General features: G+C 34.8%; 1 protein-coding gene across 5 annotated transcripts; it reads right to left on the reverse strand.

Moving 5' to 3' along the window:
* Positions 1-9,366: 9,366 nt before the first annotated feature.
* On the reverse strand, positions 9,367-15,721 carry LOC103487403 (uncharacterized transporter C405.03c-like). Of its 5 annotated transcripts, XR_007819077.1 has the most exons (10): positions 14,279-15,721; positions 13,498-13,884; positions 12,482-12,699; positions 12,265-12,335; positions 12,061-12,159; positions 11,455-11,572; positions 11,207-11,342; positions 10,051-10,165; positions 9,840-9,913; positions 9,367-9,722 (listed from the first exon to the last, which is right to left on the reverse strand). XR_007819077.1 is itself a non-coding variant. In XM_008445706.2 (9 exons), exons 1-8 carry the CDS (start codon positions 14,363-14,365, stop codon positions 10,052-10,054), a joined length of 1,230 nt encoding a protein of 409 aa, XP_008443928.1. In that variant the 5' UTR covers positions 14,366-15,721; the 3' UTR covers positions 9,367-9,722; position 10,051. The 5 variants fall into 5 exon arrangements, 4 of the variants coding, with proteins under 4 accessions (XP_008443928.1, XP_008443929.1, XP_008443930.1 ...); XM_008445706.2 differs by lacking the exon at positions 9,840-9,913; XM_008445707.2 differs by lacking the exon at positions 9,840-9,913 and having other exon boundaries at positions 9,367-9,730.
* Between the last annotated feature and the right edge of the window lie 6,405 nt (positions 15,722-22,126).

The following is a 22,126-nucleotide window of genomic DNA, read 5'->3' on the forward strand; positions in this document are numbered from 1 at the left end:
TGTATTAGAAAAAAACGCTAAATTATTATTATCATTATTTTGAATAAAAGAATACTCCAACTTTTATCTTTTATTCTAAAACTATTTCTATCGTTTTGTAATTATAAATATCAAGCATGACCATTCGTGAAATATAATATTTGGAACCTATCTTCAACTACAAGTGTACTTAAACTTTTTTGGAAGATATCAATTTTTATCCTAAATTTGGAGGTTGTATTCTTATTAATTTAAACTTTAAATTAATTTAATAATAAATCCACTTTAAATTATAAACATTTTCAAGTATTCTGGAGGTTGTTGTACCAATTTACGGTCTTCATTTTAGTTTGAAAAAGCTTTGAGTAAACTTATAATTATATCAGTTAAACCCTTGAATCTTCACAAATGAATCATTTTAGATTTTAAATCTAATTTTTTTAGATTTGTTTATTCATTTACAATCGTTCATTTTGTAAAATCAACGATTTGTCTGTAGACATTTAAAGATTAGTCCATGTATGATTTTTAAAGATAATTATAATGAGTGTTCTAAATGGGTTTGAGTTAGAATATTTTGAGGTTTAATTCGATATAATCAAATTATAAATCCACTTGATATTGGTTAAAAGAACGGGGTCTTTTCAAAAATATAAAAAAGCGGCAAAATATTTACATCCTATAGAACAATTTCAAAAATGGAAAAAGCTCATAGACCCACTGTGTAAAATATCAAAAATGCCCCATCAACAACGCGCGCCTAATATATTTGCGATCATTTAGAGTTATTGTTTGATATGCGATCGTTTAGATATAGCTACAATTTATACGCGATCGTTTAGATATGAATACAACACGATCGTTTAGATATTGCTATAATTTATACGCAATCGTTTAGACATGGCTACAATTTCTACGCGATCGTTTAGATATGAGTACAATTTATCTTTTCAATTTCATCGTTTAATTTTGTTACACGATCGTTTACTTTTTTTACACGATCGTTTACTTTTTTTACACGATCGTTTACTTTTTTTTACACAATCGTTTACATTTGGCTACTCCAATCAAATGATTTTTTTTTCAAGATTTTTTATACACTATCTTTTATTTTTTTTACAATCGTTTATGTTTTTTAAACGAACGTTTACATTTGGCTACTCCAGTCTAAATGATTTTTTTTTCAAGATTCTTTATACACAATCTTTTTTTTTTTACATCGTTTACTTTTTTACACAATCGTTTACATTTGGCTACTTCAATTTAAATGATTTTTTTCAAGATTCTTTATACACGATCGTTTACATTTGGCTACTCCAATCTAAATAATTTTTTTTCAAGATTATATACACGACCTTTTAGATTTTTCTATTTTTGTGTACATAGTTTTGTACATAATCGTTTAGATTTGGTTACCCAAATGTAAACGACATAAAAAAAAAGGAAAAGAAGAAAGACGATGGAAAGAAATCGCAAAAAGAAAAGAAAAAGTAAAGACAATGGAAACAAATCGAAGCGAAAAAAAAAAATAAAAGAAGAAAAACGATGGAAAGATTAAACGACGTAAATAAAGAATTGAAAATAAGAAATAAGATGGAAAGAAATCGCAGGAAAAAAAAGAAAGATGAAAGATGAAATCGCAGGGAAAGAAAGACGAAATCGCAGGGAAAGATAGAAAAGACGAAATTGTAGGAGGAAAAGATGGAAGCGCAAACCTGAAATATTTAAAAAAATGACTACTTTTATGGGCTTTGTTATACGGGTCGTAAATACTTTGCTGTTTTGTTACATTTATACAAGTTTCCCTAAGAAAAATCTAGAGAAGAATATATAATACATGAAAGTTCAGAGTTTAAATCGATACAATTACTATGAAAGGTTTAATTAATATCTATATATTAAAAAAAATGATAGCAATTGAGGCTTGAAATAGTGTGATGGTGAGTGTTCACATGTGATGTTTATTTTGAAACCTAATATCATCTAGTATTCTAATGATTCTTTTCTCTTGACGTTAATTGCAAAAAAAATATAAAATTAATATTAATGGTAATATTGCAATTTAAAAGAATAGGCATATTTATTTTGAACAAAATTCTTGATATTTTATTCAAAGAAATTTTTAAATATAGTAAAATAAATCAAAATATTTATAAAATATAATTTAGATTCTAACAATGATAGACACGTATAGACTTCAAAAAAAAGTTTGATAGATACTAATTAGACACTAATAGAAATCCATCAATATCTAGAAATGATAAAATCTGAAATTTTGTTATATTTTTTAATTATTTCCAGTAATTTTTTTTATTTATCATAATTTTCCTTTTACTTATATAATACTTTAGCCATAATAATATGATAAAATATTTTAAATGATAAAACTTCTAAAAAATATACTTACAAACATTAAAAAAAAATATTACAATCTATCTATCATAATTTACTATAGACAATGATAAACTATTATATGTATTTATTGCAGATAAACCATGATATGTTGTTACATTTATAAATATTTGTAAATAATAGGTTTGAAATCTACCCCTCCCAGCAATAACAATAATAGAAAGGAAAAAAGAAACAAAAACTGGAGTCTAATTCTACTACCACCCCAAATAAAGGAACCTTCCTACTTGCTTTCGCACACAACACAAAGACAGAGAATTTTGTGGCCTAATGATTAATTTCCAATGTTACACACAGCCTTTTCCTTTCCCCACAAATTTCTTATAAACTTAGTCTTTCTTAAGTCATTTATGTTTGGACCCATCAATTTTGTTCAGTCAATCCTATTATTATCATTCTTCTGTTTTTATTATTCAGTACTTAGCTTTTATATTTATTCAAATCCTATAAATCAAATATCAAACGTGAACAGATTCGATTCTCATGCTAGAGACGTAATGAGCTTAATCAACAACTACGTTCTGAGTCGATTTCATGTACATCATAGTTGCAGTTGGGTCTTGTCTCCTTCTCATTTTGTCTTTGTCTTAGTAATTAATTGGGTTTCACTATTTCTTGGTGATCACCTTTTTTTTCTTTTTGGAAATGATTATCAGCATGTAAAGTTATTTTATTGAATATTTTCTCTTGTATCTTTACATCAAGGAAAAGGGGAGATAAATACAAGTTCCTATGAGATAAGAAAGGCAACAAATAATACAAAATAAGATAATATCTTCAAGATAATATCTTCTTAATTACAATAGAATCTATATACATTAATACCCTCCCTCAAACTCAAGGTGGTAGAGTAGCTGTCAGCTTGAGTTCGGTACGCAATTGATTGAAGCGAGTAGATGGTAAGGCTTTGGTGAAGATATCAGCTGGTTGCTCAGTGGTAGATACAGGTTGCAAAAGAAGTGTGTTACTCAAGAGATGATGACGAATGAAGTGACAATCATTTTCGATGTGCTTTGTACGCTCATGGAAAACATCATTGTGGGCAATTTGGATGGCACTACGATTATCACAATGAAGGAGAGTGGGACTCTGCTGGGGAACACCCATATCAGCAACAAGCCAACGAAGCCATAAAAGTTCGGCGGTAGTATCAGCAAGAGTGCGATATTCTGATTCAGTACTAGAATGAGAGACAACACTTTGTTTCTTACTACGCCAAGAAATGAGAGAATCGCCTAAGTAGAAGCAGTAGCCTGTTGTAGAACGCCGATCAGTGGGATCCCCAGCCCAATCTGCATCAGAATAGCCAAATAATACGAGAGAGGATTGAGAAGAAAATTGAAGTCCATGCCCCAAAGTTCCCTTGATATAGCGAAGGATACGTAGTACGGCAGTAAAGTGGATGGTTCGAGGAGCAGCCATAAATTGGCTAACAATGTGAACAGCATATGCAATGTCTGGACGAGTCACTGTTAGATAGATGAGACGGCCAACGAGTTGCTGATACAGACTGACATCTTCAAGAGGAACACCATCATAAGGGGTCAAATGAACATTGGGATCTAACGGCGTTGAAGTTGTGTTAGAGTCAGTGATTCCTGAGCGAGCTAAAAGATCAGAGGCATATTTAGCTTGGGATAATAAATACTCGTCCGAGCATCGAGAGACTTCAAGGCCAAGAAAGTAGTTGAGAGATCCAAGGTCTTTCATTTCAAAATGTTGACCAAGGTAATGTTGGAGATCGGATATGGCATGTGGATCATTACCAGTGATAATCATGTCATCAACATAGAGAAGAAGAAGAACAATACCCTGGGGTGTGTGGCGAGTAAAGAGTGCAGTGTCATGAGGACTAGAAGTAAAACCAAGTTGAGTGATGGTAGAGCTAAATGTGGCAAACCAAGCTCGTGGAGCCTGTTTGAGGTCATATAGTGCGCGACGCAAGAGACACACCTTGTGAAGAGGAGAAGAAGTACCAGGAGGTGGCTTCATATAGACTTCTTCAGAAAGAGTCCCATTAAGAAAAGCATTTTTTACATCCATCTGAAGAAGAGGCCACTGCTTGGCAGCAGCAACAGCTAATAAACTGCGAACATACGTCATCTCAGCCACAGGAGCAAATGTTTCTTCATAGTCAATACCATATTCTTGGAAATACCCTTTTGCTACAAGACGAGCCTTATAATGCTCAATAGTACCATCAGAGTGAGTCTTGATTTTGTAGATCCACTTACAGCTAATGGGTCTTTTACCAGGAGGTAAGTCAACATAGTCCCAAGTGTGCGTCTTTTCAAGAGCCTGTAATTCATCATTCATCGCTTTCTGTCATAAAGGGTCAATACTAGCCTCTTGATAAGAGGTAGGTTCAACAAGGGAAACAATAATGGAAAAACAGTGATAATCTTGGAGATGAATAGGAGGTTCCCTTACCCGAGTAGAACGACGAGGTGGGGTGTCTGAAGTAGGTTCAGGACTACCATCAGAGATGGACGACTGATCCGAGGTTACCGAAGTAGGTGCAGATTGAGCAAGCTCATTACCAAGAGGAGACTCGGAAAGAGGAAAAAGGTCAATAGATATGTCAGTGAAGAAAGGTTGAGGACTAGAGAAGGAGGCGTGGAAGGAGGACAAACGAGAGAACATAGTGTGCTCCCAAAATGTGACATGGCGAAATATACGAAGTCTATTGTAAAGGGGATCCCAACAACGAAAACCTTATGTTCTGTGTCATAGCCAAGAAAACAACAGAGGCAGGCACGTGGTTCAAGTTTAGTGTGTTCATAAGGATGTAGGAGAACAAAGCAAGCACAACCAAAGGTTTTAAGATTAGAATAGTTGGGAGGAGTACCATATAGTCTTTCGAATGGAGAGATGTTCTGAAGAACGGAGGAAGGAAGATGATTGATAGTATAGACGGATGTAAGAGCTGCTTCACCCCAAAATTTCTCAGGGCATAAGGCAAAAAGGAGGGCACGTACTGAGTCAAGAATGTGGCGATGTTTGCGCTCAGCACGTCCATTTTGTTAAGAAGTGTGGGGGCAGGAGCGCTAAACAAGAGTGCCCTGTTGGGAGAGAAAAGATAGAAGAGCGGAATCTCTATACTCCAAGGCATTGTTAGTGCGAAGAGTTTTAATGGGACAAGAGAATTGGGAGCGAATCATATTAGCAAACTCAATATAAGTGCGAGATAATTCAGAGAGATAACCATGGATAGTGGAGGTAGGGGCAGGGCCCCAAATGTCAGAATGGATTAAATCAAAAGGTTTATCAGATATAGAAGTGGATGTAGAAAAAGACAAAGCAGGTTGCTTAGCAAGTTTGCAATTTAAACAATTAAAAGGGACAAACTTGGTAGTACTGTTTAAATGGTTAATAGAAATTAAATGACACAATTTTTCTGGAGAGGCATGACCAAGACGAAGATGTCACTGATATGTATCAGAGTCAGTGACAGGGGCAGAGATGGAGGAAGGAGGAGGGACCTGAAGTGATAGGAGCTCAAACAATCTTCCCACTTTGCGATCCGTCCCAATCGTCTGTCCCGTCTACGGATCCTGAACCTGACAACCATTGGGAGAAAAAGAGACAGTTAAGCCAAGGTCGCATAATTGACCAATAGATACTAGATTAAAGGTTAAGTTTGGGACACAGTAAGTATGAGAAAGATTCAAACTGGGAGTATTAATGGTGCCAATGTGGGTGATATTCATACAATTGCCGTCAGCAGCATAAATGGGAGGTAAAGATTTAGCAGGACTAGGAGTGTTCATAAGAGAATAATTAGATGTCATATGATTGCAACAGGCAAAGTCAAGAAGCCATCGGTTACCTGGTGAGACGGCAAGTGCAGAGGAAGATGATGAAATTAACTGATTTAGCAAACTTTGGAGATCACTTATCTGAAAGTGGAGGGTGGTAGGATTATCTGAAGTAGCAGAAACAATAGAGGAGTTCCTAGGTTTAGTGAAGTTCTTTGCTCTTTTAGAATAGCTTTGAGGTCGAGGTGGTTTTATGGGACAATTATCCAGAATATGATCTGGTTTATGGCAGTACCTGCATTCTATTTTAGGTCAATCAATAAATTTATGACCAATGAGCTTACAATTCTTACAAAATGTGCTTGATGCTCCAGGTGGTGAATATGCTGACAAGAACAACATCAGAATGTTTAGAGAGATTGATGCCAAGACGTTTTTCTTCAAATAATATTTCTTGGATAACAGCATCCAATGAGGGCAAGGGACTGCGGTGTAACAAGGTAGCCTTAACAGATTCATATTCTGGACGAACTCCCATAAGGACTTTAATAAGACGAAGATGATCTTTACTAATTTTAGCTTGATCAAGTTGAGTCCATATAGGTTGAAGCACGGCTATATACTCATTGACTGATTAACCAGCTTCTTGATTAAGATTAACAAGGTTATTGTGCAACTGATAGTAATGCGCTAATCCAACGGACTTAATCGTGTAGACAGAAAATCCCATAACTCCTTAGCATTTTCAAAAGCATCAAATTTTGTATGGATAGCAGGAATTGATGTGTTACTAAGCCAGGCGATAATCTGATGATTTTTTCTGTCCCATTCTTCAAGGCGTTCGATAAATTTGCTATCATCTTCCTTGTCTTGTTTGGTCGGTTTGGTACCCGTGACAATACGCCATAATTTTCGTCCAATTAAGAAGCTTTTTATTTGATTTGCCCATGTAATATAATTAGAGCCATCAAGAATTGTGCTAATTGGACGAGCAATTTCACTTTTCTCCATCTACTCACAAGAAGAAACCAAGTCAGCGAACGACAATAAATAAATAAATAAATAAATAGAAGTAGGGCAGTTTCGGGCTAGGGTAGTTTCAAGTTTCAGACTAGGGCAGTTTCGGGTTGGGTTTTGACGTGAGGAAACAGGAGATGGAGCGGGTTTTGGTTTTTGGCTTCGGGTCTCACGGAGATGGAGCAGTTTTCGGGTTTCGAGTCTGTGAAGAGACGGTTCTGGTCACTTTCGGGTTGTTTTTCATGCAAAGTGCGGACTGGTGGAGACGGACGGTCAGTTTTCGGATTTTGGGCGTGCGAAGAGCGGTCGGCGGCTAGGGTCGATTTTTTCGGATTTTGGACGTGAGGAAACGTGAAGCGATCTGGTATTTTTCGAATTTTGGGCGTGAAGCAATCAGATGGTTGGAGAGGATTTCGCGGAGATCTGAAGAGGCCGGAATCTGAAGGCAGGGGAGGCCGATGTCACAGAGATGAGTATCACGGAGATCGGGGCTGAACAGAGAGGTTACAAAGATCTGTAGTGCTGCGGACAGCGGTCGAAGAGGCTGGTCGTCTGAGAGTGTAGCGGTGGTGAGACGAAACGCTAAGGGATTGGGGAGTGCAGCGGAGAGATGGAATTGTGAAGGGATAGGAGAGTGCAGTGGAGAGACGGAATCGAAGAGCAGCGGATGTCGGCGATTTTCGGTGGCAGCGGCGGCTGAATAGTAACTAGGTTAAAGAAGGCTTTGATACCATGTAAAGTTATTTTATTGAATATTTTCTCTTGTATCTTTACATCAAGGAAAAAGGGAGATAAATACAAGTTCCTATGAAATAAGAAAGGCAACAAATAATACAAAATAAGATAATATCTTTGAGATAATATCTTCTTAATTACAATAGAATATATATATATATATATATATATATATAATTAATTAATGTGAATAATATTTCTGACCACACAAATTTGTACACAGATAAGATTTTATTAAATATTGGCAACTAATAGACCATTTAGACTCTATTTTTTCCCCTTTATTTCTCTTTTCCTTTTTGAGAAATTAGAACAAACCAAATATATAAAAGCTTGGCAAAAGTTCCTCCTTGGTTGATGCATTATAGGGGAAAAAGCAAACAAAGGTTGAGAGAAAGATTTTATTGATGGTCATCTTTGTACCATTGGACGTAAGAGAGAAATTGTAGAAGTACCTTGAATTTGAATTCTGTGGTTGGTCAAAGACATGCAATTTTACAATCTACGTATGGTAAACAATTATAAAAAGTTGGATAATTATTTACTGACATAGCCAAAAGTGGTTCCGAACGTCCCAATTGTCTCCACTCGAGAATGAATTTTAATCCCTACATTGATAGGGTTTTGTTCTAACGTGCCAAAAATGTGTGATTTTCATGTCTTTGGGAAATACATTTTTTTGGATTAGGCTACAGAGAAGATTTCAAAAATAAATTAGAGGTTATTTAAAAGTTTTCTAATGAAAATCATGTAAAATCAAATTATTGTACTCAATTATAGCAAAATAAACCACTTGAAAGATTAATGAATCACATGTATATACTTATATCTAAAATCACAAAGAGCCAGCAAAGAAAGAAAAACTTTACGACTTTTAATTCAAGAAAGAAAAATGGAGATTGTTTAGTCGGTAACTCATATTAAATGAATATTACGTTTAGTGGATAATTCAAATTTTGTTTTCAAAAATTATTTATGGATTTCAGGATTTAAACGGTACAAAAATTGAAGATAAACATTATTGTGTTTCATATATCCAAACTTTGAATTCTATATTTTAAAATACAGAATTATATTAGAAAAATTAAAAATATTAACCAATATATATTATTTTATGTCATGAACTCAATTACTTTTATCAAATTAAAATGTGTTATGCAATTAGTTAAAAATTATATGATATTTCCAAATAATAATTATAAAAAAACTTAACGTAAAACAAAGTACATAATTAATATTCAACCTAAAATTTAGTGGCGACTAGAATTGATTTAATGGTTTATAAATATTTATGCAATAATTTTGTTTTGATAAATTTAGGAGATTGAAGGATGAAATTTTGATCTCTAAAAATAAAAAGAAAAGTCGTGTTAATTACCATTAAATTATGTTAACTTTAATTTATAAACACATTTTAAACAATAGTTAAACTAGGAATTCAATTGCAAATTTACTATCAAACATATGAAGATAAGTTTGTTTTCATTAAATCTCTTGTTTTCAAAATTCTATTTCTAGGTTGTGATCTTTCTCTTTCTACTAAGAAGTTTAAGTTGACGACCAACTCTCTTTCTACTCTAATACCATGTTAAAGTGAAACAATATTTATTGAAGCGGGGATGAATCGACATTTTTTAGAATGAGATCTCCTACCTTTGATATTATATTAAAATAATATCATCCATCAACTCCTAACTATGTTTGCTGAGGAGACTTGGAGAGAAGAACCTATTTGAATTGATTAAGGTCTTGTCAGATGGCTCTCTAAGCTTGACTATAAGTTCCCAAAAAGCATTTTGTCTCGTGGTATCAGTCCAAGACCTGTTTCACTATCACACCAATCAGCAAGGAACATCTGAAGCTAAACAAGTTAAAAAGATATCACAATTTTTATTGCAAAATTCTTCAACTTTTGATCTAACAGAGAAATTAATTAACCTTCCTCCCCAAAGCTTTTGACCAATTAAAATGAGAAGTCGCGGAGTTAATAAATAACACATTATCTTGTCACACTGTCAACCAAAGTGGGCGGAAACGATTATGAGTCTGTTGCCATTTCTTTCTAGAAATCAGGATTATGGGATATTGATACATTTCATTTTCAAGAGTCGAGGAAAATTCACTTTTGAATGAAGTATACGAAACATACATCACAGAGGTCCAAAAGAGAGTGATTGCAGTTGGGAAGTTGTTCTTGCCACCTTGGATGCCAAGTTTTGAGAGAACCAATCTGAAAGATTTGCTATTACAAATCCCAAGAATACCTATATCAAGAAGAAATTTGGTTTAGTAAGAAACAATTGATATCATATAATTCATGGACGAGAATATAGGAAACTTCCCTTTTCTTAATGTATTAAAATCGATATTATGTGATTTATGAAGTAATGAACTTGTTTTCTTCACTATGTTGAAGAACTTTGCTCAATGGTAGAGTTTCTTAGAGGTTGGATGTTCAATCCCCTCAACCCCACAACCCTACAGTTATTTTATTAAAAAGGGGTTGTTTTATTTAAAAAAAATGATTTCTTCCCTTCTAATTAAGCCCCCTATTAGCCTAATTATCCCAACACTTTCAAATAATTTCTCCTCAATAATAATACTAGTTTATCAAAAGAATAATAGTAATAATTGGATTTCTCTAATCCCATTCAAACAGACTTTTAAAAATTCTCCCGACCCTGTTTAAGTTTCGGACCTAATCGCTGGTCTTTACTTCTATCATTTCTCTTTTTGAGAATAGAACCTTTACTCACAATCATCTAATCATTCTACCAACCCTTTCTCTATCTCTCTCTCTCTTCAATTATTATTATTGTTGTTTTTTAAAGAATATTTGCTACCAAAGTTGTGGGTAAGAACTGAGATCTACTAAATCCTTTTACAATGACATTTTTACACTTAGAATCTTCTCTCTAAACTCTTCTCTCTAAACTTCTATGGGTGTAGTTATATATTCTAACCATTGCCTTTCCACTCTTTCCTTACAGTCTAGTATCCTCTAGATTAAATTTGTTCTCACCCATCAACTCAAGCTTCTAAGTTAATTAGTGATTTAAGATATTTGATTGTAACAAATTTGAACTAAAATTTAAGTTAGAGGTCGCAAAGAATCCCAAGAATACATTATAAAACAGGGCAAAGAATATATCAGGAGTCGGGACTATAGTGTCATAATCGACAATAAAAGTATACATGTATTCCAACCAATGGTTCATAACTTAAAATCATATTCAGAGCAGTAATATGTGAACAAAAATAAGAAAATCACCGATTTAGTTATTTGAAGGAATCAAATTACTTACTTGAACTGACCCAATGATATAAATTACAGAATATTGCCGGCCATGGATGACCATATCCTCCAACATTGCAAAAGGTATAGTAAGGGAAACACCTAGAGCAGCTACCAGAGGGGAAGTCCAAACAACAGCCAAAGCCCTGCGTGCACCATAAAGTTATAATTCAGGAGATACAAAAATAGATATAATTAAATTAAACGTTGAAAAACAAAACATAGGATCAAAAATGAATGGCTTTTATCTGTTATTACCAGAAATAATCAGACAAAAAACTTCCAACAAAAGCATTGACAATTATAACTTCTTCCACATTCGCAGAGTGGGGGAACGTGAATCTGGGTTCAATGCCCATGGCAGTAAGAGGCCACACTGAAGAGACAAATTTGGAAGTATTTTAGAGTATACGATTTAAGTAGTGCTCTTTTTCTTATAGAATTAGCAAATATGTAGTTTGGTTCTTCTAAAGATACAAGATAAGTGTCAAATATTTGGACTATATCCTCCCTGAAATTGCACCTTAATTCTGAAACATGCTAGACAATAGGACCCAATAACAAACTTTTTTTCAGGGGGAAAAACTCTTAGCTTACGGAGAATGTAGCTCTCCCCTTCTATATTCTTTAATGATAAATTGATAATATATGTGTATATGTTGAAGCAAAACGTTTTTCCTTTTGGACAGAGCAGCTGTCCAAACTGTGATCGGAAATAACCTTCCATAACACCCCATCCCTCTCTTTCCGAAAAGTATTAGTACGTAAAACTGAGAGACAAAAAAATGTAAACCAAATAAAATAATAATAATAATGTATAAATTAAGCGTTTGATCATTAAACTAGAGAAGATTTTAAGCTTACCTAACCACCAAAGAGCAACGAAGGTGAAAAGTCCAATACAGCCGAACAGTTTTTGCATATCTAAATTTTGTCCTCCTCCAGCAAACTTTTTGAGAAGCACTGCAGCATCCAAGAAAGGATGTACAAATTAATGAAAATATGGAAAAATGTCTTTAAATAAGAACAGTTGATGTCAATTGCTCATCACAAGATCAAATATCTAACCAGTGAAAAGGCCATAAGTCACTGATGAGAGGACTGAAAAGACATTCCCCAGAAGTGCATGATTCTCATTTCTGAAGACAGTTGTAGCCATTTACTTTATCAAGATTAAAACCAAAATTTGATTAAAAAAAGTTTACAATGCCACCATTTATTTTGGAAAGTGTCCTGTGAGAATGGTCCAAATAATTCACCAGAGTAGAGGAGAGAACTGGCATACCCATTTGCATTCTTCTGTAATTCATCTGCAGCTGAAGTCTTCCCAAATGTTGTCATCACAACGCCAGCCATGCTAACAACAACAGAGACAACTTTAATTATATTTATTGTGTCTTCACCCAGCAATGCACCAATCAAAAGAGTGAACAACCCTGAAGTGGAGGATAGCAATGTGGTACTCGCAACGCTTGTTCGTGCAAGTGCAGCATTTGTTAAGTACTGCATACATCACAATATATTTTCAATGGCTTAAGTCATGGTTCAGCTTTGTTTCCCACGTAGGATTCCTTTCTTATATCGTCTTTTTAAGAAGTAATAAAATAAGACAATAACATAAAACAATGTTACTTAGTCTTACATCCTAGTGAGATCTACCCAAAAACACTTTAGTCTATTTGGTCCTTCATCAAGCTCTATTAGTATTCCTATAATCAAAATATTTATCAATAAATAACGGTTCGTTGTAAGTTGTAAAATGTTAGGGACCTTTCATTGGTTTGAAAATTATTAATAATTGACATTGAGTTGTCTCAACAATTTTCTCTTCCTCTCTCAATGTTCTCTTTCTTTCCTCTTCCACCAATCGACTAGATAATTTTTAACGAAAATAAAACATAAGAAGAAAAATCTCAATGAGCTAAAATGGGACATGGTAATGCACTTACTTTTAATATAGAAAAAAAACCTTAATATTCCAATATATTCTCATCACATTGCTTATGCGTTTATTTATCAATTAATACCAAAGTTTTACATAACTAGAGCCAATAAATATCTTATTCCAAGTTTTACGGTATGACACAATGAGTCAATGACAAGGGGATACTGCAGTTATATCTCAGATTATCAAGTTCAAAACCATAAGTTGATAAGAAAGAGTTTGGAACACCGGAACTTGTATGTTATAGAGATCATGAATAAAAGGAGCCATATACGTCAAATCTGACCCTCCTAGGAAATGTGTTATCCCATGAGAACTAGTTTTAGAAACTAGAAATCATGAGATCAGTATCTCACCTCTGTTAAAAACCAGATTGGAGCCACGCAAAAGCCAAAAGCAGCAACTTCCTTTGCAGTGAACTTGCGATCCTTTTTCAGTGTGTTTTCTTTACCTATATGTACAGCCACCAATGGTGCTCCCTCATCCTTGCTATATACGTCTATGGTACAGTTTTTACAACTTAACTCTCTTTGATGTTCTAATTCAGAAGCAATATTGACTTCATTTTTCTGCAATTCTACAGAGGATTGGCCAACCACACACAGATCACCACGTTTAGAATTGTAGCGGTGCAAAAAACTTAGCAACCAGTCCTTAAGCAATGCTATTGGAAGATAAACTATCCAAAGTGACGTTGTAACATATGATATTGCAAATGGTTGCTCATAATCTTCAAAAATACTCTGTCAAAACGTACTGGTCAGTTGCTGCATGAGTCGGATTGAGAATTCAAGTAATAAACTGAACACACCGTGGATAAAAATTCAACTGCATGTTGGAAAAAATACGTATACCAAATGCATCAATCAACTCAATAAATTATATAGCAGGGCTTATAAGTCAAGAATGATAGTAACCTGTGGCAAACAGAATAAAGAGGGAACACGAATCTCGTTGTCTAAAAAAACTCTACCAATGTTAATCCGTAGTTGATTGTAATACTACCCACCTTCACTACTTACCAATTTTCAATTTTAATCGAATAGAAGAAGCTTGCTCAATGCAGGACATTTGTCAAGAATATAAACTCCAGGATAACGAATGCCAGTTCATGAAAAGGCAAGAAGAGAAACTTACCTGGGTAACTTCAGCAGAGGAAACCCACAAGATCACAACACTGAGAATGAGAAGCAACCCAAGCTTGTATCTCCAACACATTTTCATCACAATTGATTAATAAAAACTTTTGCCGACAGAGCTATTTTTTGCATATAAATTGCCTTCAATCCTCTTCCACTTTTTCCTTCAATGCCTCATAATCATGCCAGACTCTCCATTTATGGAAAACATGGACTTCTAACTATCGTAAACATCACTCGATTCATCACACAATCAACAAATTGGAAAGATTATGGCAGATTAAATAAATGATTTGTGGGGTTCATACTTCTTATATAAAAACCATTAGTGCACTGCTAAATGGAGAAACTCTTTCTCCCCTTTTTACCTAGTGCACCAGCTAGTTTCACCACAAATAAACAACCTTTTGGCATATTATTAAACCCACATACGCCAAAAACATCAACAGAGAACACTGTGCAGGTAGACATAGACCCAGAACTAACATTTTAGAGGAATAGTAACAGATAAATTTGTATGTTCCAAATTGCTGGAAAACTATTACATATAATCCGGTAATAGCACCATGGCATCATTCAATAGCTTGCACGACAGGTAAAACTAAACAGAAAAAGAGAGCCATGTTCTAATTCAAAGAGGAAACGTAAAGTAAAGTAGAGGCCAACAAATTAAAGTGACAAATCTCCAACCAAGCGTTCATGTTCCTTTTGTAGGACCAGGAAACGGAAAGAATTTCAATAATTGGAAAAGAAGCATTAAAGTGGATAATACAATTGGTAAAGCATAAGCACTAAAAACGATTTTATAATGGAAATCTCATCAGTATGTCTGTCTAATAAAAAAAGTAAACCCAAAAGTAAAGACCTCACTCATTTGTGCACGATGCAGGAATTCAAACGGGAATTCCAGCTCAATCATGGCAATCTGAGGAAAAGCGCGATGAATAGAAAAGTAATTGAAAGTAAAAAGAAGAATCAAAAAAGGAAAAGGGACAAAAAAAAAGATCGAGAGATTAGGAACACGACACGACAAGACAAGACTACAACTCCAAGCATGTCGTTGGAATTTGGAAGTGGAGGGCACGACATCCGGACTCATGTACGAATGCCCGGATTGTTGGATTGCAACTCAGACATTTGGTGAAACTGGTGAAAGTTCTCTGACTCATTTACTTCTGAATCATTCTCTTCCCGCCATTTCAGGCACCGCTCCAATTCTTAAACCGGAACGATTCCCTCCTCCGTCTTAGTTTCTCCTTCCAGAAGTCGGAATTCGATCATTGCGGGCAAAATGAAAATGAGTTGAGAAGTAATCGGAGGATTTGAGCGTCTCCGGGCGGTGGTTGAAGGCGGCGAAAATCCGAGCGTTCTGGCGCCGGTGAGTGAGGTAAGTTGTATAACTGTCCAATTCCAACTCAACTAAAATTTTGGCCGAAAATGAAATATGCCAAACTTTCCCCATCTTTTTGGTAATTTTTCTTTTAGAAATTTATTTCCAATGGTAAAACATTTTAAAATATTTACAAATACATATTAGAAATTAATAGTATTTTGTTTATTTTATGGTGATATTTTGCTATATTAAAACATAACTCAATTTTTTACTTACTATTTTATTATGTTATTATTTGCATAAAATACTTAAATTAAAAATTAAAAATAAAGGATGTTCACACAAAATTGGGTGTTCAGACAAAATTGGGTGTTCACACAAAATTTCTGAAGAAATATAATTCGTGGAATTAAAGTTTGTATATTGATTTATATGGTGTCGTGGATACAATCTGTAAATATAGTATTTACTCATTTAATGCTTTCTCTCAAATACAATTTAAACTTAGAATTTTTTAATATTCGATCTTCAGAAAGTTTGAGTTGCAAGTTAATTCGAACTTCAATCTTCTAGAATTCAATCTTTCATAAGATAATGATTTCGATATTGATTAGAACTTGCACGTCTTGATAACTTTTTGAAGTTTGAATCTTTAATTCTTCAGAGCTTCAATTCTTCCTTCCACCAAAGATCTCCAAAATGAATGGGAATGTCTCCCTTTATAGAGAATTTCCACGAGCTTTAGGTAGGTTTAGGCCCATTTGCTTGTTAGGCTTGGGCCTATTTGCTTGTTGGGCTTGAGCCTATTTGCCTGTTAGGTTTAGGCCCATTTGCACGGTAGCTTGGGCTTGGGCCCCTTTTCTTGACGAACTTGGGCTTGGGTTCATTTGCTTGATGGGCTCGAGCTCAGGCCCACTTGTTTGGTGGGTTCTGACCCATTATATCTTTGGCCCAATATTTTCATCAGGGCTTGAACTGGGTTAGATATGAGAAAACTTGACTACCCAAATCCAATCAAATTATAATCTTCACAAATTTGTTCTGCTGACGTGGCACATTTAATTAACCAAAATTTCTTGTTCAACAAATATATCTTTTCGAGATTTGTGCACGTGTATGGGTGGGTGAATCTCAAAAACGATAAGCTAAAACAAAAAATACAAATGATTTGTTTTTTACTTTGACTCGAGCATTAATATGCCAAATTAATCACACTAGGCATTTGGACATAAGTATGATTTTAAATGTTATACGAAGAAGTTTGGAATATGACCCAACGTCAATTTTACAGAGAATTTTGAATTTAATTCATTTTTTTCTATTTAAATCACTTGGAATATGACCCAGAAATAAATTTGAATGAAATTGATTTTTTTTTACCAATGAATTTATCGAGAGAATTGAGACTTAGATTTGATAAAATTGAAATATCACCGACTCATCGTTAAATTCTTTTCTTTTTCTTTGTTTTTTTTTTTTTGCTTCTATATTTCTTTTTTCTTTTCTTTATATTTTTCTGTTTTTTTTTTCTATTACTCCTTTTTTTTCTTTTCTTATTTTTCTTACTTTTCTCTTTTCTCTTTTCTTTTAATAATTTTGTAAACATTTTCTTTAGCCAAATTTTTTTCAATCTTTTTATTTTTGCAATATATTTTATTTTATTTATTTATTCTTCACCAATTATTTTTTTCCTAACTTATCCCTTTTTTTTTATAGGAGTGACCAAACTTTTTAAAAGCAAACATGAGCTTGGACAAATTTGAGGATGAAGCGCCACTTGAACAAATTTGAGGATGGAGCGTTGCATGAACAAATTTAAGAATGGAGCGCAACTTGAACCAATTTGAGGATGGGGCGTCGCTTGAACAAATTTGAAAATGGAGCGCCGCTTGAACAAATTTGAAGATGGAGTGCCGCTTGAACAAATTTGAAGATGGAGCACCGCTTGAACTGTTGGAATTTGTGTCCTAAAACTCGTACTTTATTATTTAATTCAATAAATTTTATTATTGAATGCTATAATCTTAAAACCAATAAGTTAAGGTCCCGAGGCTATTTTACTGAGTTTATCAAATACACTTGAACTTTGTGTAGAGACATAAACATGGATTAAGTTCAAGTTAATAGCCCAAATAGTCTATAGTGTATGAATAAGGTTGGGCGCCTTATTCTGGATAAATACTATGGATGCAGCCTACTCCGTAGTTAGTACAAACGATGTAATCCTAAATCGTTCATGTAGAGACATGGGAGTGGGGGCATCCTATGTAAATGGTTTGCATAAGACTGAAACCACAAAATAGTCATTTTTTGTTATAACACCGTAAACTATAAACTGATTATTTCAATTATGATAACCTAGGTAACTTGATTTTAATCATGAGCTAACTATGAACTTCTGTTCATTCGGTAGTATCCTTAGATCTGCATAGGTGAGGGCAGCTCATCATCGCTGTCCCAATAAGCCTCCCATTTTATGGATAAGACCGAGTGGATAACTAGGGACATAGGGTGCAAGACGAAATTCACTCCTATCCATTTCTGGGATAGTAGATAGGTTGTTCCCTTAAGAACTAAATCCAAGTTTTGAACAAGGGGCCCCACCTTCTCATTGGCCCGAGAAGGATTCATGTTTATAGGTTGGACCTTAAACCAATTGTTCAATAATGGATCGATGGGTCTTAAGGAACAAGATGTAATCTCGAAGGTAAAACGATATTTTGACCCAACCAAGATTACGAACAGCCTGAGAATGATCAACTTACTCATCATGGTTATATCAGGTGGACAAAAATATATCTACAGTGAGGGGAGTGCAACTAAGAGTCTTTAGTGGAATGACTCTTTAGTTAACGAATGTTGATTAAGCTTGGTCTAAAAGAGTTTAGCCAGTTAATCTCGAATCGTTGGAGCCCATGATCTATAGGTCCATTAGGTTCCCCTACTAGCTCATATGGATTCAACTAAGAACAATATGTTGAAGTAACTCGAATTGTTCGAATTAAGAAAAGAGAGAAAAACTGACAAATATATATGATATAAGTCGGTAGATATAAACTTTAAAGCTTTGTGTTTAAATATGATTTAAATAAATATGAATATAGATTCATATTTAAAAGCTTGGAAAGTTTTGAAACGGTAAAAGTTGTAAAAGTCAACTTGTTGACTTTTAACTTTGAGAAACAAAATTTTGACCGGATTTATATTCAAATATGATTTGAATTTTAAGAAAATGAATGCGTATTCATACTCGGGAGGTTAGAATTAGTCAAGATGGGAAAAATAGTAAAAAGTCAAAAAGTTGACTTTTGACTATGAAAAGTCAAAGTTTGACTTTGACTTAAATTGGTCAAATGACCAAAATGTTCATTTGTCTAATTACTTAATTAATTAAAAGTTAATGGGCAATGTGACAGCATATTGTGATATAAAAGCCACTAATTCCATTAATAGTTAATGGATTAATTAGGTGTTAAGATTATATGAAATAATTTGGATGCAATTTGCATGTAAGTTTCATATATAAACTTCTCATTACATAATGAGATAGGATGATGTTGTTTTTCTGAAAAACTACCTAAACAATCCACTACCTCCTTCCTTCTCTTAAAGTTTTACTTCACAAACCGAGTTCCCACAACTCCGTTCTTGGTCTTGAGCTTAGTAGGTCAACTTAGTGGTTGTCCTTGCTCGTGATATTCAGGCAAAGAAGAAACTTTGGATCGAAGAAAAAGTTCAGAACTATAAAAGGTAAGTTCACCGTTTACCTCTTATGCTCTTCGTTTAGGTCCATCGCATAGTACATGCATGTCAACTTCTAAATCGTTTAGATGCATGTAGAGTAAAGCATGATCCTTATTATTCCGCTGCAACATGTCTCTAGATGTTTTTTCCATCATGAACAAATTTGAAGATGGATACACCAACATATCGGTTGCAACACATGGAAAAGAATGATCCTATCAACTTCAACCTCATTAAAGATGAAGATGATGATTCTGTCGACTGCGACCGCATTGAAGATGAAGATGATGATCCTATCGATTGTGACCGCTTTGAAGATGAAGATGATGATTGTCTGGGCCGCGCCACCTTGAAGATGGAGATGATGATCGTCTCGACTGCGCTACATTGAAGATGTAGATGATGATCGTCTCGGCTGTATCGCATTGAATATAGAGACGATAATCATCTCGGCTACGTCGCATTAAAGATGGATATGATGGTCGTCTCGGCTGCACCGCATTGAAGATAGAATAATGATCATCTCGGCTGCACCGCATTTAAGATGGAGATGATGATCGTCTCGGCTATGCCACCTTGAAGATGAAGATGATGATCGTCTCGATTGTGCCGCATTCAAGATGGAGATGATGATCATCTCGGCTGCACTACCTTGAAGATGAAGATGAAGATGATAATCATCTCAATTGTACCGCATTGAAGATGGAGATGATAATCATCTCGGCTGCGCCACCTTGAAGATGAAGATGATGATCGTCTCAACTGCGCCGCCTTGAAGATGAAGATGATGATCGTCTCGACTGCGCTGCATTGAAGATGGAGATGATGATTGTCTTAGCTACATCGCATTAAGGATGAAGATGATGATTGTCTCGGCTATGCCACATTGAAGATAAAGATGATGATCGTCTTGGCTGTGCAGCATTGAAGATGAAGATATGGTCGTCTCAGCTCTGCCGCATTGAAGATGAAGATGATGATCGTCTCCGTTGCGCCACATTGAAGATGAAGACGATGACCGTCTCTACTGCACCGCATTGAAGATGAAGGCGACGACGATGATGATCCTCTTGGCTGCAGTACATGGGAGAAGATGAAGATGAAGATGTTCTCGGCTGCAACATATGAGAGAAGATGAATATGAAGATCCTCTCGGCTGCAACAAATGGGAGAAAATAAAAATGAAGATCCTCTCGACTGTAACACATGAGAGAAGATGAAGATAAAGATCCTCTCGGATGCAACACATGGGAGAAGATGAAGATGAAGATCCTCTCAACTGCAACACATGTGAAAAGATTAAGATGATGATTCTCTCGGCTGCAACACATGTGAGAAAATGAACATGATGATCCTCTCGCCTACAACACATGTGAGAAGATGAAGATGATGATTCTCTTGGCTGCAACACATGTGAGAAGATGAAGATGATGATCCTTTTGGCTGCAACACATCAGAGAGGAGTAGAGTTTGTTGGTCGACATTTTAGATAGGAGGCGAAGCCGCACTTGAAATGATGAAGTTTAAAGCCTTTGAACTTGAACTTGAAGAAGCAACGACAAAGTTTCTTGAAGAAGATGAAGCTAGCTATCTTAAGAAGGTAGACAATTAAACATCTCTATTGTCATCGAAGAAACCATCGAGGCCCTAGCTACGGTTCATAAGAGTATGAAGGCTGCACGCGAAGAATTTAAGAACTTCAAGAGGAAGCTTTGACTTTGCCCCCTTTGCTCCCCCACCCCCTTTTTTTTCTTTCGTTGTGTTCTTGTAAATGCAAGATTTTTGTTGAATGGTAATGAAAATATTCTTATTTTGGTGTGGCTGTTCCTGAATTTCATTTTTTGTTGCTTACGCATCCTTTACTATGAGCTTACATCATAATAATGAAGAATAATATTTTTTTTTACGTGCGACTGAACTTAAAGTGAACTTTAAGCTGCCTACGTACATTTTTTATAGTATAGGGATTAAGTCATAACGTAGTTCAACCGTTTTTATTTTTATTTTTTTTGCCATTCACATTTTATTCTTTTGTGGGCTAAGGAGCACCATACAGTTTAAGCTCTTGCGATAAGGAGCTTTACATATTTAGCATCTTTTATTTTCATCAAGGATTTGTTCATCTCCTTCGTTTGTAGGATTGGTGAAGATAATAAATCTTGACTTCACGGTCAAGAAACCTTCTGTATTTATGTTAATAGACAACTTCCTCTTCATGTGTGATGCGACACGACTGTGAATCTTATCGTCATCATTTTCTTCACAAAATGGTTTTGCCATCGAAGTTTTTATCTCTCTTTGATGTTGATCGTTTGTCATTTTTAGACGATCAAAAGCAGATGTTGAAGGTCGATCTTTCTTCGATGTGGAGATACTTAGCATTTTGAAAGCTAAAGTTCGAGTGAAAGTAGACATTTGACATTGATTTTCTTTTTCTTTCATGGCCATACTCAATCTTTGAAAGACTGAAGATCGAGTAGTTGAAGGTTTGATACGATTAAAGACATAAGTTCTTTGCTTAATTTCATTTGAATTGTCGACTTCTTCAAAAGATGCATAATTGTTGTCGACTTCTACTATGCTGACAACATGGCATGCAGTGACTTCTAATACTTCCTCTGGATAATCATCAAGGAAGTTTATTGGGATGAATTCTGTCAAAGTTATCGATCGTCTAGGTTGGAGCAAGTCCTCGTCTTTTCCTTTGATAGGTTTAGGCTTCCACGTCTTATTTATTTTCGGCTTTTTTTATGGAAGATGCTTCCTTTT

The sequence above is a fragment of the Cucumis melo genome, chromosome 2, assembly GCF_025177605.1.
Source record: "Cucumis melo cultivar AY chromosome 2, USDA_Cmelo_AY_1.0, whole genome shotgun sequence".
Taxonomy (NCBI): Eukaryota; Viridiplantae; Streptophyta; class Magnoliopsida; order Cucurbitales; family Cucurbitaceae; genus Cucumis; species Cucumis melo.